Source organism: Amblyomma mixtum, chromosome 7 (assembly GCF_055824585.1).
Source record: "Amblyomma mixtum isolate Tamu chromosome 7, ASM5582458v1, whole genome shotgun sequence".
Taxonomy (NCBI): domain Eukaryota; kingdom Metazoa; phylum Arthropoda; class Arachnida; order Ixodida; family Ixodidae; genus Amblyomma; species Amblyomma mixtum.
Genome location: NC_143018.1, coordinates 133,763,378 through 133,777,538, shown reverse-complemented (window position 1 = coordinate 133,777,538; position 14,161 = coordinate 133,763,378). Strand labels below are relative to the sequence as shown.

At 46.9% G+C, this 14,161-nt stretch overlaps 1 protein-coding gene across 1 annotated transcript in view; it reads right to left on the bottom strand.

Annotated features, from left to right (window-relative positions):
* Nucleotides 1–14,161, bottom strand: part of LOC149337640 (ATP-binding cassette sub-family C member 3-like) — a 245,206-nt gene that overhangs the window by 40,628 nt on the left and 190,417 nt on the right. Inside the window, exon 22 of the mRNA XM_089553472.1 lies at nucleotides 5,149–5,250. Within this exon, the coding sequence (XP_089409598.1) occupies nucleotides 5,149–5,250 (102 nt within the window). The remainder of the gene's footprint in view (nucleotides 1–5,148; nucleotides 5,251–14,161) is intronic.

Genomic DNA, 14,161 nt, shown 5'->3' with positions numbered 1-14,161 from the left:
TTATTTAAGCCTCTGGCTCAGTGGCTATGGTGCTCGGCTGCTGGCCCGAAAGACGCGGGTTCGATCCCGGCCGCGGCGGTTGAATTTCTTTGGAGGAGAAATTCGAGGCCCGTGTACTGTGCGATGTCAGTGCACGTTAAAGAACACCAGGTGGTAGAAATTTCCGGAGCCCTCCACTACGGCGTCTCTCATAGCCTCATAGCCTCAGTCGCTTTGGGACGTTAAACCCCATAAACCAAACCAAACCTATTTAAGCCTCTCTAAAGAATATCGCAGCAGTAATCGTTGCTTGATTGCGGTGTCGTGCCCCGACAGCTTGATGAGGCGAAGGTTGTTTACTCGTGCTTGTTGCGGCGCAGAAATGCTCGCCGCACTCGTTGAACTGGTGCTGTTGATTTATAATAATAATAATAATAATAAACTTTATTTCCATCGGTATGATGGAGGAGGTTGTGGGTAAAAGCTGCTCGTAAACGGCAGCTTGACAAAGGCCCACAGCCCCCCTGTACAGGGCAACAGCAGCAAGGCATGGAACAAAATAAATATACACATCTAAACTCTTCGCGATTTAGCAGAGCCAAAATAAAATACAGTAGAAAGAAAAAAGAAAAAACAACAACAATGCAATAAATACAGAGGGCACAAAGAGGTACAATAAACAAAAGATTAAATATACATATCATAGGAACACAGGTACAATTTTTAGGAGGGTATGCAGTGAAGCTGTCGTAATTCGCGTTTAGATATATTAAACAGGTCAGTCCCGGATTTTTTATAGTTATTTAATAGTGTTGGAAGGGTGAAGGATAATTTTTCCATTGCATAGTTGGTTCTAGGAGTTGGTACAATCCATTTCTGGTGATGTTGAGCTTAATCCGGGCCCTCCCAGATCAGCCGAATTCGATTCTTTGATGGAAACAATAAAACAATTACAAGAAAATCAGTCAGCTATATTTGCATGAAATTCAACAGCTTAAAACCGTGCAATCCTCCCACAACGAATTACTAGTGTCCGTAACAAACCGCGTTGCGGCACTAGAAGCAACACATTCCCCAACACCTACCTCTGAACATAGCGCCACCGCTCAGATCAAGAAAGATATTGCCGTTCTTAAAGCGGCAAGCACTGATGCAAGTAACGGGCTACGCAGAAATAATCTTATTTTCCTTGGCTTAAATGACACCAAGACGAGACATGGCAAGATGAAAAACAAGAAATACTAACACTGTGTGCGGACAAACTGAATCTTCATCTCGATTCCAGCACCATTGAACGTGCGCATCGCATAGGTAAATTGTCGGAATCGAAGCATCGCCCAATAATAGTTAAATTCACTCATTTCAAAACTAAAGAAAACATCCTGGCATGTGGCACTAAACTAAAAGGCACCAAAATTGCAATCAGGGAAGACTTTGCGGCTCCCACGCGGATGGCACGAACAAAATTATTGCAGTTTATCCGACCACAGAAATGCCCCTTCAAACTTCGATTCGACAAGCTTCACGTTGGCGAAAAATTTTACGCTTTCGACTCCATTTCTAACAGCGTGATAGAAATCACCCAGATCACTGCAATCACTCCCGCAAGGAGTTCTACTAGCGATACTGCTTCGCATATCAATAATTGACGATCAGTTCGGCTTCCCGTATTACCATCCCGGCACCAACCACCGTCATGCACAAGTCTTAACATCGGATTCACCAACACACGCAGCATCATACCTAAGCGAAATCAGCTGCTCAGCTTCGTTGAAGATATTGACGCTGACATCCTACTCTAAACAGAAACCTGGCTGAACGACAACATTAGTGACAATGAAGTTTTTTCTTATAACACAAATTACACATTACACCGACGAGATAGGATCTATCGGAGGGGAGGGGGAGTTCTCGTGGCAGTGAAAAATTGCTTATCATCTTCACTCATAGGTCATGACGAAAACTTAGAACTTACATGGATACGTATCGGCAATGCGCCTCCCAAGGCGATCTTTGGCATATGTTATCGGCCACCTGATTTCATCCCATCCTTCTGTGATCTCTTAGATCAGGCCCTAACCGATATTGAAAATACATTTCCTGGCATACCTATCTTTTTGTTTGGCGACTTCAATTACCCTAACATCAATTGGTCTCTCATGTCTACCTCAAATGGTTCGTCAGCCGACTCCAGACAATTTATCGACCTAGTGCTAGATCATTACCTCCAGCAAATGGTATCATGGCCTACTAGAGGCGATAACACTCTAGAACTCCTACTCACGTCATCCCCCGATAGTGTAACATGTATAAAACTCCTACCCGGTATCAGCGATCACAACCTGCTTCACATTACCATTTCATTAGCTATCAAAAAGCGATCACCCGCAAGAAAACTAATCACGGATTACAAAAGAGCAAACTTTGAAAGCATTAATCACAGACTTGATGAGTTTTTGGAAACTTTCCACAGTTCTTATCTAACTCGCACGGTGAATGTTAATTGGGAGTTGTTTAAGAACACATTAGTCAACTTAAAAAACCAATATATTCCTGCAATTCTCGTAAAATCTGACAATACCAACCCCTGGTTTAATAAACGCCTCAAATCACTACTAAATCGAAAAAAACGACTTTACAGGACTGCAAAAGAGAGCAACAATCCTGAAAAATGGAACCGGTACCACTTATGCGTAAAACAGTACCTAAAGGAGCCAGCTGAGGCTAAGTAGAAATTCCAAACATCTGACTTGCTTTTAATTCTGAGATCCAACCCGAACAAATTCTGGCGTCTTCTATCGAACAAATCCCGTCCTAGCCAAATCGAACTCGCAGATCCCGGTGGCGACACTACTGACCCTGACAAAAGCGCAACCGCACTAAACGACTACTTCGTTTCTGTTTTCACGCACGCTAGCATCACCCCTGTCAATCACACACCTATCATTCGTTCACACCCCATGACAGATATAGAAATTAATGCACACGGCATATCAAACCTCATTAGCTCACTTCCGCTGTCAGTATCAGGTGGCTGCGACGAAATCAACAGCAAATTGTTAAAAAACACTGCATCATTGTCGAGCCGCATACTCTGCCTAATCTTTTCTCAATCACTGGACACTGGTAACATACCTGACGACTGGAAAAAAGCCCGAATAATACCGGTTTTTAAATCAGGTGACCGTTCAAGCCCATTTAACTATCGCCCAATATCCCTGACTAGTATTCCTTCAAAACTCTGAACATATTATAGCATCCAACCTTATGGCACACCTTGAATCAATTAACTTCTATCCACAACAGCATGGTTTCAGGAAACTATATTCATGTGAAACGCAACTAGCCGAATTTACTCATGATCTATTGCAGTACATGGATGACCATTACCAGATCGATTCCATCTTTTTAGATTTTTCGAAGGCGTTTGATCGTGTCCCTCATAATCACTTGTTGCTAAAATTGTCCGGCCTTGGTTTAAACAAAAACTGTTATCATGGATAGAACACTACTTGAAAGGACGTGTTCAGTGCACATGTGCTAACAATTACACATCTGCTCTCTCGAGCGTAACATCCGGTGTTCCTCAGGGCGCCGTGTTGTCCCCATTACTGTTCCTAATTTACATCAATGATCTGCCCTCCAACATTAAATCTAAACTGAGATTGTTCGCCGATGATTGCATAGTATACCGCGCCATAACTAACCAAGACAACACGTGCACCCTCCAACAAGAGCTAAACGCTATCTCACTTTGGTGTGAAACATGGCTCATGCCTTTAAACACGACTAAATGTAAAGTCATGACATTTTCCCCCCTTCGCAACCAGATTAAGACTACCTACTACCTCAACTCTACACTCGTTGCCTACACATCATCATACAAATATCTTGTCCTGCACATGACACCATCGCTATCATGGATAACACATATTGAATCCATTTGCTCCGAAGCCTCACGCGTTCTCGGCTACATGCGGCGTAGTCTCTCCGACTCATCCTCAGACATTAAAAAGCTAGCATATCTCACATTCGCCAGACCAAAGCTTAAATACGCATCAGCCATCTGGAACTCGTCACAATCGTACCTCGCCACTAACCTCGAAGCCATTCAAAACCGTGCAGCACGATTTATCACCTCGAACTACTCAAGAAATTCCAGCGTCACCTCAACGAAAAAAGACCTCGACTTGCCGTCCCTCGCTTCACGCCGCATCATATCTCGTTTGTGCCTTCTTCACGCATTCTATTATCACCCACGGTCCAGACATGAGCTACTAACAACACCACTACGAAGATCTTCCCGTTTAAGCCACAGCCAGTTTCTAGCACGAATTTCCACCCGCACCCTTGCAATGAGTAGCTCATTTTCCCCTCCTGCACTAGTCTTATGGAATTCCTTACCCGACAACATAGCCGAATGCACAGACAGAAAACAATTCCGTAATAAGCTAAAACTTCAGCCATCCTGAATATACTGTCCCCTTTGTACTCTTTTGTTACTTAGTTTAGTTGTATTTCTGAGCCTTAGCGTAATTTTGTTTCTCTTCCGCTTGCTTGGTTGCTGTTATTTTGACTTAGATGTATGTCTGCATTTTTTACTGTATTTTTCTTGCTTTTGTTTTTGCTTGTCTTCATTGTATTTTGTATTTTGCTGTTCACATTTTTCCACGTTACAGATTTTTTTTTACATCATGTTAATTCGCCTCCCCCTTATGTAATGCCCTCGGGCCCTTAAGGAGAAAATAAATGATATGAAATGAAACGAAATTACTGCGTTGCCACTCCTAGCACCAGGTGCCGGATGGCATGTTCGCTATTTAACCATCATTGAAATTTGCCGTGTGGCAGAGGTGCACCTTGCTGATATTAAAAAGTTTCGATAGCAACTGACTCCGTGGGCATCAAGTTTGCTCGCGTAGAAGGGGCACTAGCTAGCTAGACATTAATCTCAAAATAATATGGATGTGGGTACCTTTCTAATAACTGCACTCCCCATTAAGCCGCGACAGTATCAGAGACAGGGTTCTGTCACACGTACGATCTCATTAACGCCTGTAGACAATTCTAGCGTACGAAAACGAGACAGCGTAGCGTCTGTGTGCCAGGTTGCACTTTTGCGCGGTTTAGCCTGGCAGCGTTGTAAGTGGAAGATCAGTAAGCACGCACCTCCGGAGGGAGCTCTGTGTACTCCACACAGCGCTCAAAGGAGACGATCATTTGGAGCACGTTGAACAGTATCTCGCACAGCAACACGAGTGAGAGCGGCACCTGTTTAAAGCGAAAATCACAAACAGCGTTACACAAGAGAGCCTGCAAGAATCTTTTTGGGCGATTATGTTTGTTGACACGTGCTAGCAGCACCAGAATGAATGGGCAACTTCTTGATGATTTCTGAGACAAGTACAACTTTAAAGAACGTATTTTTCAGACAATGTCTCAGAAAGCCCACAGTGCTTGTGTCATGTGCAAGTCGCAGTGTTCGCATGTGTGCAGTAAAAGAGTTAATATTGACTGCGCCAAAGGTCCGTTAAGTCAACCACACAGGTGCCGCAAGACAGTTGGAAGGACAACTTTAGACGAGGCTAGTTGGTTAACGACAAATTTTGAAGCAAATAGCGAGGAAACAAAGGCGCCTAGTACGAGTTTTATTAGGCTCTGCCGCACGTGCCTTGGCGCGGTTTGCTTCAAACTTCGTGATAAGCACTGACAAGGCCGTAAAATATATATAAAAAATAGGGAACTTCGGTGAAAACATTCACAGATGGTTGAAGTTAACAGCGCGAAAACCCAGTTTAATTTTAAGTGACTCAGGCGCAATGGCGCATGGCACGAGAGCACCTGCCGTTCACCATGCACCAAGACCAACCAGCATGCCAGAAAGTTGTAACAAAAGTTTCAGATCGCGAGCGTTGCCGCGCAAACGCAGCTCTGTGCCCATATATGTAACTTTGTGAATGTGGCTGCTGCTGCAGTGTTTTGCATGCGACCTTCGTCTAATAGTGACGCCAAAGCAGCTAAGTAATAAGCAATGCCCTCTTAATTTTCCCACTTTGCATTGAGGAAGCAAAGAGGATGCGAGTTGGGCGCGTTGGTATTGGTTGGCAGTTCGATACAGCTATGTCCTGTCTCGTTTCTGTTCGTCCTGCCTATGTGCGGCCTATTAAGCTTTCCCTAAGTTGGTACTCCAAAACGACCACCGAGAGCACGGAACTTGTTTGCTTAGGCGCGCAATGAAGGAGCGTTCTTTGCGCAGTGTGTGCTGTCTATGCAGTCGTGAAATCAAAACTATTCTTGCAAAATGTTTGCCCTTCTCTCGAGACAGCACTCTGCTAAAGCGAAAAAAAAACAACAGGGAAAGCTTCCGTTGCTTGAACACATTGTGCAATTATGTATAATATTATAAAAACAAGTGCACATAACGTGAAGAGTGAAAACCGCAGAGGCGAGGTTATACAATAAAATAAAACAGAACTGAAGCGTTTCTAGCTCTCTTGAGTGGCTTAGAACAAATACTAACAGGCAATAGAGCAATAATAGGCCTTCCAGGCAGCACTGTTGTATCCCAGGTGCAGTTTGAATTGTAAAATGAGGTTTGCTTTATTGGAGGTTTAAGGTGCCAAAGGTGCTCAGGCTATGAGGGCAACCTTAATAAATGACTCCATAAACTTCACCGTTTGAGGTGCTTTAATGTGCAATGACATTGCACAGTACGCCGGCCTCTAGAATTTCGCCTCCATCGAAATTCGATAGCCGCATCTTTCCGGTCAGCAGCCGAGCGCCATAACGACTGTACAATATGTACTAACACTCGCGATTCACAATGGTAATAATCCTGTAACTTTCTTTATGCGCAGCCGAAAAAAATAGGAGGGGACACTCAAGCTCTGCCTTGAGGGTATGACGTAATAGCGTTCGTCGACATACTGTTCTCGATAAACCCGATGCCACTAACGCCAGCATAGCTTCCGCGCTGAACAAACCGGCAGCAGCCGTAAGCTTCGTGGTGAACGCGCCTTGGATGCGCGCTGCATTGTTCGCCGCTCACCGCGTGGTTCCTGCATCCCCGCACGACCCCACTGCGACCGAACGAGATGAGCGGGAAGCGCTGCCGTCGCGCGCTATCTGTTGGGGCAGTGGCGTACACTGCGATGAGGAGGAGCAGGGAGTGGTTTTTAGTGGGCACCGCCTGAAGGCGCTACGTGTGCGCCAAGGGAAGAGGAAAAAATAACGGAAACGTACTTTGCTACTTGCTTAACTGAGACTTCTGTAATTTCCATGCTCATAATTACTAATATACACCACAGTACATGTCTCTTCTAAGACAACGCCGTATTCACTAGACGCGCCTTTGTTCATTCCAAACCATCGAGGTGGCGTGGCGGAGTACACGTCAGAGAACGGGGCGTGCCCATCAGAGCCCGTAGTCGTCGAGGGAAAGGACCTGAACGAGGACCACCACGAGAATACCGGCGCCCGCACAACAAGCGTCACGCCCCCCCCCTTAACACCCCGGCGAAGCGTTCCCATGACCAGGCCAGCCCTGAAGGGGAAAAAGTGGTAGCACCCGGCGTCGAGGAGCCCCCTGCAAAGACGACTCAAGCCCGGCGTTCGTCGTTACGGCCACGCCCAAACCATGCGGCTGACAAACGGTACTCCTCCGCAGGCAAGGTCCTACTCGAGCAGACTGATGTTCTTGCGCCGGATGATACCGGCGGCCACAGTGGCGTCTAGCGGCGCGCTAGACGTGGAAGGTAAGCACCATGCTGTTGGTTCCTTCCTCTTGCGTAAAAATGGCTCCCGCCTCCGCCTTTAGAGTCGCTACATTGAATGCGAGGGGCCTGGCGGCAAGGAAAAAACAAGGTCAGGTGTACCGACTTATTACGGAGCGCGAGATAGATGTATTGGCCGTGCAGGAGACGAAAGTGGACGGCAACGAAGGAACCGACAGCATGGTGCGACGTTTCACGACTAGATTTTATGCTGTCGTCAGTCAAGCAGTGGGAACATCGGCTGGCTGCGTGCTTTTTGTAAAGAAGATGCCGGGGCTAGAGGTGCAGGCTTATTTTTCGTGTGTGTATGGCCGGTGTATTGTGCTTGATTTTTGTCTGAACGGCAATGAGTGGCGCATTGTGACTGTGTACGCGCCGAATGTGGTTGACGAAAGGGTTGCCTTTTTCCAAAGCCTCCAAGAGCGCCTTTGTACGGAGAGGAGGCTCATTGTATTAGGCGACTTCAATTGTGTTCTTAATGCGCGCGATAGGTCAAGCATCCGGGGGTTTCGAGACAGGAGCACTGAAGTGTTGATGCGAATGATCGAGAACGGAAACCTTGAGGATGTGGCTGAACTTATTGAGGGTGCGCGGACAGTGCAGTTCACTCATTTCCAGGGCTCAAGCCATGCACGGCTGGACCGCATTTACACATCAGTCGACCTTGCCCCTGTTTGCAACCATTATGAAGTTGTGGGAGTCTCCTTCTCAGACCACTGTTTAGTTGAGTGCTGCCTGGGAAGTGTGAACCGAAGCAAGGCATTTTCGTGGGAAATGTGGAAGCTAAACAACACGCTTCTTCAAGACGAAATCTACTACAGAGCAGTAAAGGATGAAATAGGTAAAATAAACCCGCGCAAGAACCTGAAGATTTGGCAACAGTGGGAGCTAAGTAAAGAATCTTTAAAAATCAAAGCAATAGAAAGGGCGACATGTATCCGTTATAAGGAAAAACAAGACGAAGCTGAGCTAAGGGCACTGCTTCAAACGCTGATGAAGCAGGAATGCAAAGAGCCTGGGAAATGGATAGAAGATGTCAGGAAAACAAAACAAAAGATAGAGCTTATGGAAGAACGGCGTTATCGCGGAGCACTAGTGAGGGCAAGGGCGGAAGACACAGCTGCTGGCGAAGCGCCATCGAAACGTGCTCTTGGTCTAGAAAAAGCCCGCGCTGAAAGAAATCACATCGCTAAAATAGAATGGGGGGGTATCTTATCGGCAGACACTGACCACTTCAAAGAAGGCTTTAATGAATACTACCAGAGGCTTTTTTCATCGACTCCTGTAGACGCAGTAGCCTTTACGCATCAGTTTCTTGGTGCAATGCCACGGCTTGACGAAGAAAGCAAAAAGAAAATGGAACTAACAATAACTCACAGCGAGGTAGAGCACGCGATAGATCAGTTAAACCTAGGAAAATCACCAGGACCAGATGGATTCAGTGCGGCATTTTATAAAGAATTTAAGCACGAAATTGCCCCAGTGCTGTGTACAATTTTCAATGAAGCCTATAAAATAAACGTATTGCCTCCGTCTTTTGGGATCTCCCATACAGTGCTCATACCTAAAACGGATGATATAGAGAAATTACAATTGGTTACAGCGTATCGACCCATAGCACTCACTAATGTGGACTACAAAATTTTTATGAAGGTATTGGCGCGTAGACTGCAGACAGTGATATCGGATATTGTTGGACCTCACCAGACATGTGGAATCAAAGGGCGCTCAATTTTTTCCAACATTCACAAAGCGCGCAGTGTGCTTGAAAGCTGTGACGACATCAATGGGCGAGTAGCGATGCTTCAGATTGACCTTGAAAAGGCATTTGATTGTGTTTCTCATGAAATTTTGTTTACCGTTTTAGACCATGTTAACGTCGGTTCAGTTATCCGTAAGGGTGTAGCCCTGGCGTATCGAAACTGCACGACGAGACTGATTGTTAACAAGAGTTTGGGGGCCCCCATTAGCGTGCAGCGTTCGGTGCGTCAGGGCTGCCCCCTCAGCCCTCTCTTGTTTTGTATTTACATCGAAAGGCTGTGCATGAAAATCATAGAAAACAATAGTATTAATGGCTTTAGGTTACAAGCAGCTGAAGTTAAGCTGCTGGCCTATGCAGATGACGTTGCAGTATTTACGGTTGATCAGGGGAGCATAAGTGAAGCTGTCGGGTGTGTACGCGCGTTCAGCGAAGTCACAGGTAGCGGGGTTAACTGGTCCAAGTGCCTTGGCCTCTGGCATGGATGGTGGCCATCCCACCCGGACCATTTCGCCAACGTACCGTGGGCGACGACCCCGGGCAAGTATTTGGGCGTTCCGCTCGATGCTTATCGCGATAGCGAGGACTATTGGAAAGAGCAAACTAAAGACGCACGTGACCGAGCTGGGAAATGGAAAGGCACCACTGGTGCCTTTCAATTTTCGCCAGAGCTACAGTCTGCAATCTTTTTTTTATTAGCAAACTCTGGTATGTGATGCAGGTTTTGCATTGCTCGCGTGTGAACGTTCAGAAGCTACACAGGATTTTTGCAGTTTTCATATGGGCGTCCGAATGGGAACGTTGTAGCAGAACGAACCTGTTCCGGAGTGTAAAAGATGGGGAGCTAGGGCTAGGCCACCTCTTTTTAAAGCAGCTGGTGAACCGTTTTTTGTTTTTTCGCGACGTCACAGACCCGTTCTTGCGCACCGTGTGCCAAGTGAAGCTGCGGCGATTGCTGCCGGAGTTTGTGGTATCCACAGAAGAGTTCTCTGGTGGAACTTTTGGTTACTACAAAGAGATTGTAGCAAGCGTTCGGTTTCTTTCGGCACGTATTTCCACCGATTATTTGTGGAAAAGCAAAAGGAAAAAGTTGTACAATGATCTTTGTGATATTGTTTTCCCAGAGCCCATGTACAGGGCCTTGTACAGTGGAGGCCCGGGAGGGGATGTTTTAAAAAGGGTGAAGAAAATGCAGGTGCCACCAGGAGTAAAGACTTTCTTTTTTAAGTTACATACCGGGACGTTACCAGTTAAAAAGTTTCTAGAGGGAAAGGATTTCTTTTTACCGTGGGGATCGAACTGCTTAATTTGTAAACAGCCTGAAACAATAGACCATTTTTTTTGCACTGCTGGGAAGGGGTTTATTTTTGGGACGTGTTACAAAGGACCATAAAGAAAGAGCTACCACTTGACGCGCACGGAATTCGCTATTTAAGCACTGATAATGAGGATGGGGTACCTTTTGATCTCATAATGCTCTTGGGCCTCCACTGTATATGGCGCTCCAGAATGGCAGGCTACCATTGTGACAAAGACGCACGACCGGCCCGAATTTATTTTCGGGAAAGCATGGACTGGTTTCTTGCAAACCAAAAAGCAGCTGCGGAGCCTCCCGAGTGGCTCTCAAGACTAGAGCCGTTGTGTATGTTGCGGGAATTTTAAGCTGACGAAGCCAGTCTCGTGCTGGCTGACCACGACAGTGTCGTATGTATATAGCGTTATGTGTATTTTTGTTGTGCAATGTCATGAGCCAAAGACAGGCAATAAAAGAAAAAAAAAAGGTGGCGTGGCGGAGTGGTTAGCCTGCTCGACTCACACTCAGGATGCCCTGGTTCGATTCCCCAACTCGACCGAGTTCCTGCTCGGTTTTATTTATTAATGCATCTGGGATTTTTCGCTCACGGCCAACGCCACCGACGACGACGCCGGCTTTTCTGCGACACGGGGCCCTCAACGCTATCGCTTTAAAAATGCGACAAAATGGTGTGTAGTTACTCCGTAACAACAAAATTTTTGTTGTTTTGCTGCAATTGTTTGCAGTATTGTAGTTTTGTTTGTAGCACTTATCCCTAGTTTGCAGTCCTGTGGCACGTTTCTCTAGTAACTAGACAAAACTCTGCTGTTACTGCCAAAATTTCTGTAGTTCGTACAAGTGTTTGGTCAGAAATATGTAATAAAATTTGTAGCGAAAGGTGGTGGTGGTGGTGAAAAACATTTATAATGCAATAAATATTTACAGAGAGGTGATTGGGGTAGGCCCTATTGGCCCTTTCCCCTAACAATACTAGGTGGAGCCCCTATTCCGGGGCCCCATTGGCAAGCAACGCCGCCCGCGTCCGGTGAACCAAGGCCTTTTGGGTCTTTAGGTCCTGACAGCCGAGCAGGGCCGCCTCCCAGTCCTCTCTGGTGGGGTTGGGGTTGGGGGGGATAGATGGGTTTGACTGACACGCCCAAACCATGTGGAAGGTGTCAGCCACCTCCCCACAGAACTGGCACGCGCCATCAAAGGATGGATTGAAATGTTTAAGCACCGCCGGGCACAGTACAGTGTTGGTAAGAATTTTGATGAGGAGGCGCTCGTCAGCGCGATCCAGACCCTTACAAGGGGCCGGGTAGCGCCGGTGCTCCTCCTTGTAGTAATCGGTGATTTGTTTGAATGTAATGGCCAGATTGTCTGATTGGGAGTACCCTTCCAAGGACAGGGAGATAGCCCGGGGAGAGAGTGCGCGGGCGGCCTGATCGGCCTGTTCGTTTCCCTGGAGTCCCTGGTGACCGGGGGCCCAAATCAGGTTGCGTGGAGTTGGATCTTCAGATCGACAGCTATATTCCAGTATGCGCCAGGCAAGCGGGGGAGCCCAGCCCAACTCGTAGTTCCGACAGGCCCCTCGCGAGTCGGTGATGATGTGTTTCGACTTGGGAGTAGTGAGAGCAAGAGCAATGGCAATCTCCTCCGCGTGTGTTGCGCTGTAGGCTTTGAAAGTGAGCCCGTTGACTGTGTTTGTGTTGTGTACGACTGCGGCCGTGTACCACACCCCGTGGTGTGGGCCGGCAACGTCCACGTAATACACATGTTGTTGGTTACCATAGTATCGCGCCAACGCTTCCGCGCGCGCCTGGCGACGACCGCTATGGTCTTCTCTGGACATGTTGCGGGGAAGGGGTCGGACCCGGAGGGCGCGTCTCCAGGGTGCTGGCACTCTCTCCCTTTCCTCAATATGGTAGTCATGTTTGATGTGTAGCCGGTCCAAGAGGCGGCGACCGGACGTGGTCTGTGCAAGACGCGTGTATTGGTTGACTAAGTGGGCCTCTCGAAGCTCCCGAAATGTGTTCACCACGCCTAAGGCCAGAAGTCGCTGGTTGGACGTGGTGACCGGGAGGTCGAGAGCCCGCTTGATGACTTTCCGGTGGATGACCTCCAGTTGGTCATCATCATGTTTGCGCAGGTGCAAGTAGGGGGTTGAGTAGAGGATTCTACTCGTTACGAAAGCATGGGCAAGCCGCAGTGCATCCTTGCTTCGTAATCCGCCCCGCTTGTTGGAGACCCGGCGGACCATGCGGCCCACCTGGTCTCCCACCGTGCGAAGTTTGGCTAGGGTGGTGTCGACTCTGCGTTGGTGGTGTATGAAGAGACCAAGGACGCGGATCTCCTTGGAGGAGAATTTTTTCTGTTGCGTATTCCGACTAGGTGTAGCCGTAACTACAAGAAAAATGGGCATCAAGTAAAAAGCAACAAACTCTCAATTAGGAAGGCTTCAAGGAGTTTGAAAGCCCACACTAGCACAATATTATTCGCAACGCGCCGGTACAGAAGCAGAGGTCACCTGTTATACAGTGTATCTTAAAGCCCTACGGATGTATGATAGGAAACGCCATGCGCGGTGAGAAAAACAAGCTCTGGAAGAAAATAAATAAGATCGAAGACTTGTTTTGCATTCTGCACCTGAACGTCTACTTCCGAACCCTCCTCTGTAACATGTCCGGGGACCACGCATTCTAGTGAACGCTCATTGTCCAAACTATGCTGTCCACACTGCGGACAGTACACAGGACACATTGTTCGTCATGGCTGAGACCCCTGTAGTATACTTATGGCTGAGGTCCACTATTGCCACTGTGGTTTGCACGATTTAGGACCACCTGAAAGTTTCGGTTACGATAATCCCATGGTACGGACAATGTTTACAACGGTGAACTGCCGTATACGGCTGTCGTTCCAGAAATTCCCTAACACTTCATCGCAGCTCATAGGCAAGAAGTGAAACAAGAGCGCAGGAAGAAATAACACAAATGCACCACTAAGAAGTGAGATGCCACGTGAGGCAAGAGCACTTACACCACTGCATTAGCTGAACGCGCGAGAGATAACGCAATATCTACAGGGCGTTTCACGTAACTTGAACCAAGGATTTTAAAAAAGCGATGAGCCGCAGCCCGTTGAAACCAACGATACATTGTTTGCCATTATGTGGCGCTCTTCCAAATATTTTTTATTGCGCTTACTTAGTTAATTAACTCAGATGAATTATGCAAATTTTCAAATAGTCATTTAAAGAAAAGACCGTTAAGTTAGCTTGTAGAGCAGGTTTATAAACAGCCGATCCAGTTTATTGTAGCATCGTATCTCCTACGGGGTCCTTTTTTCCGGCATCTA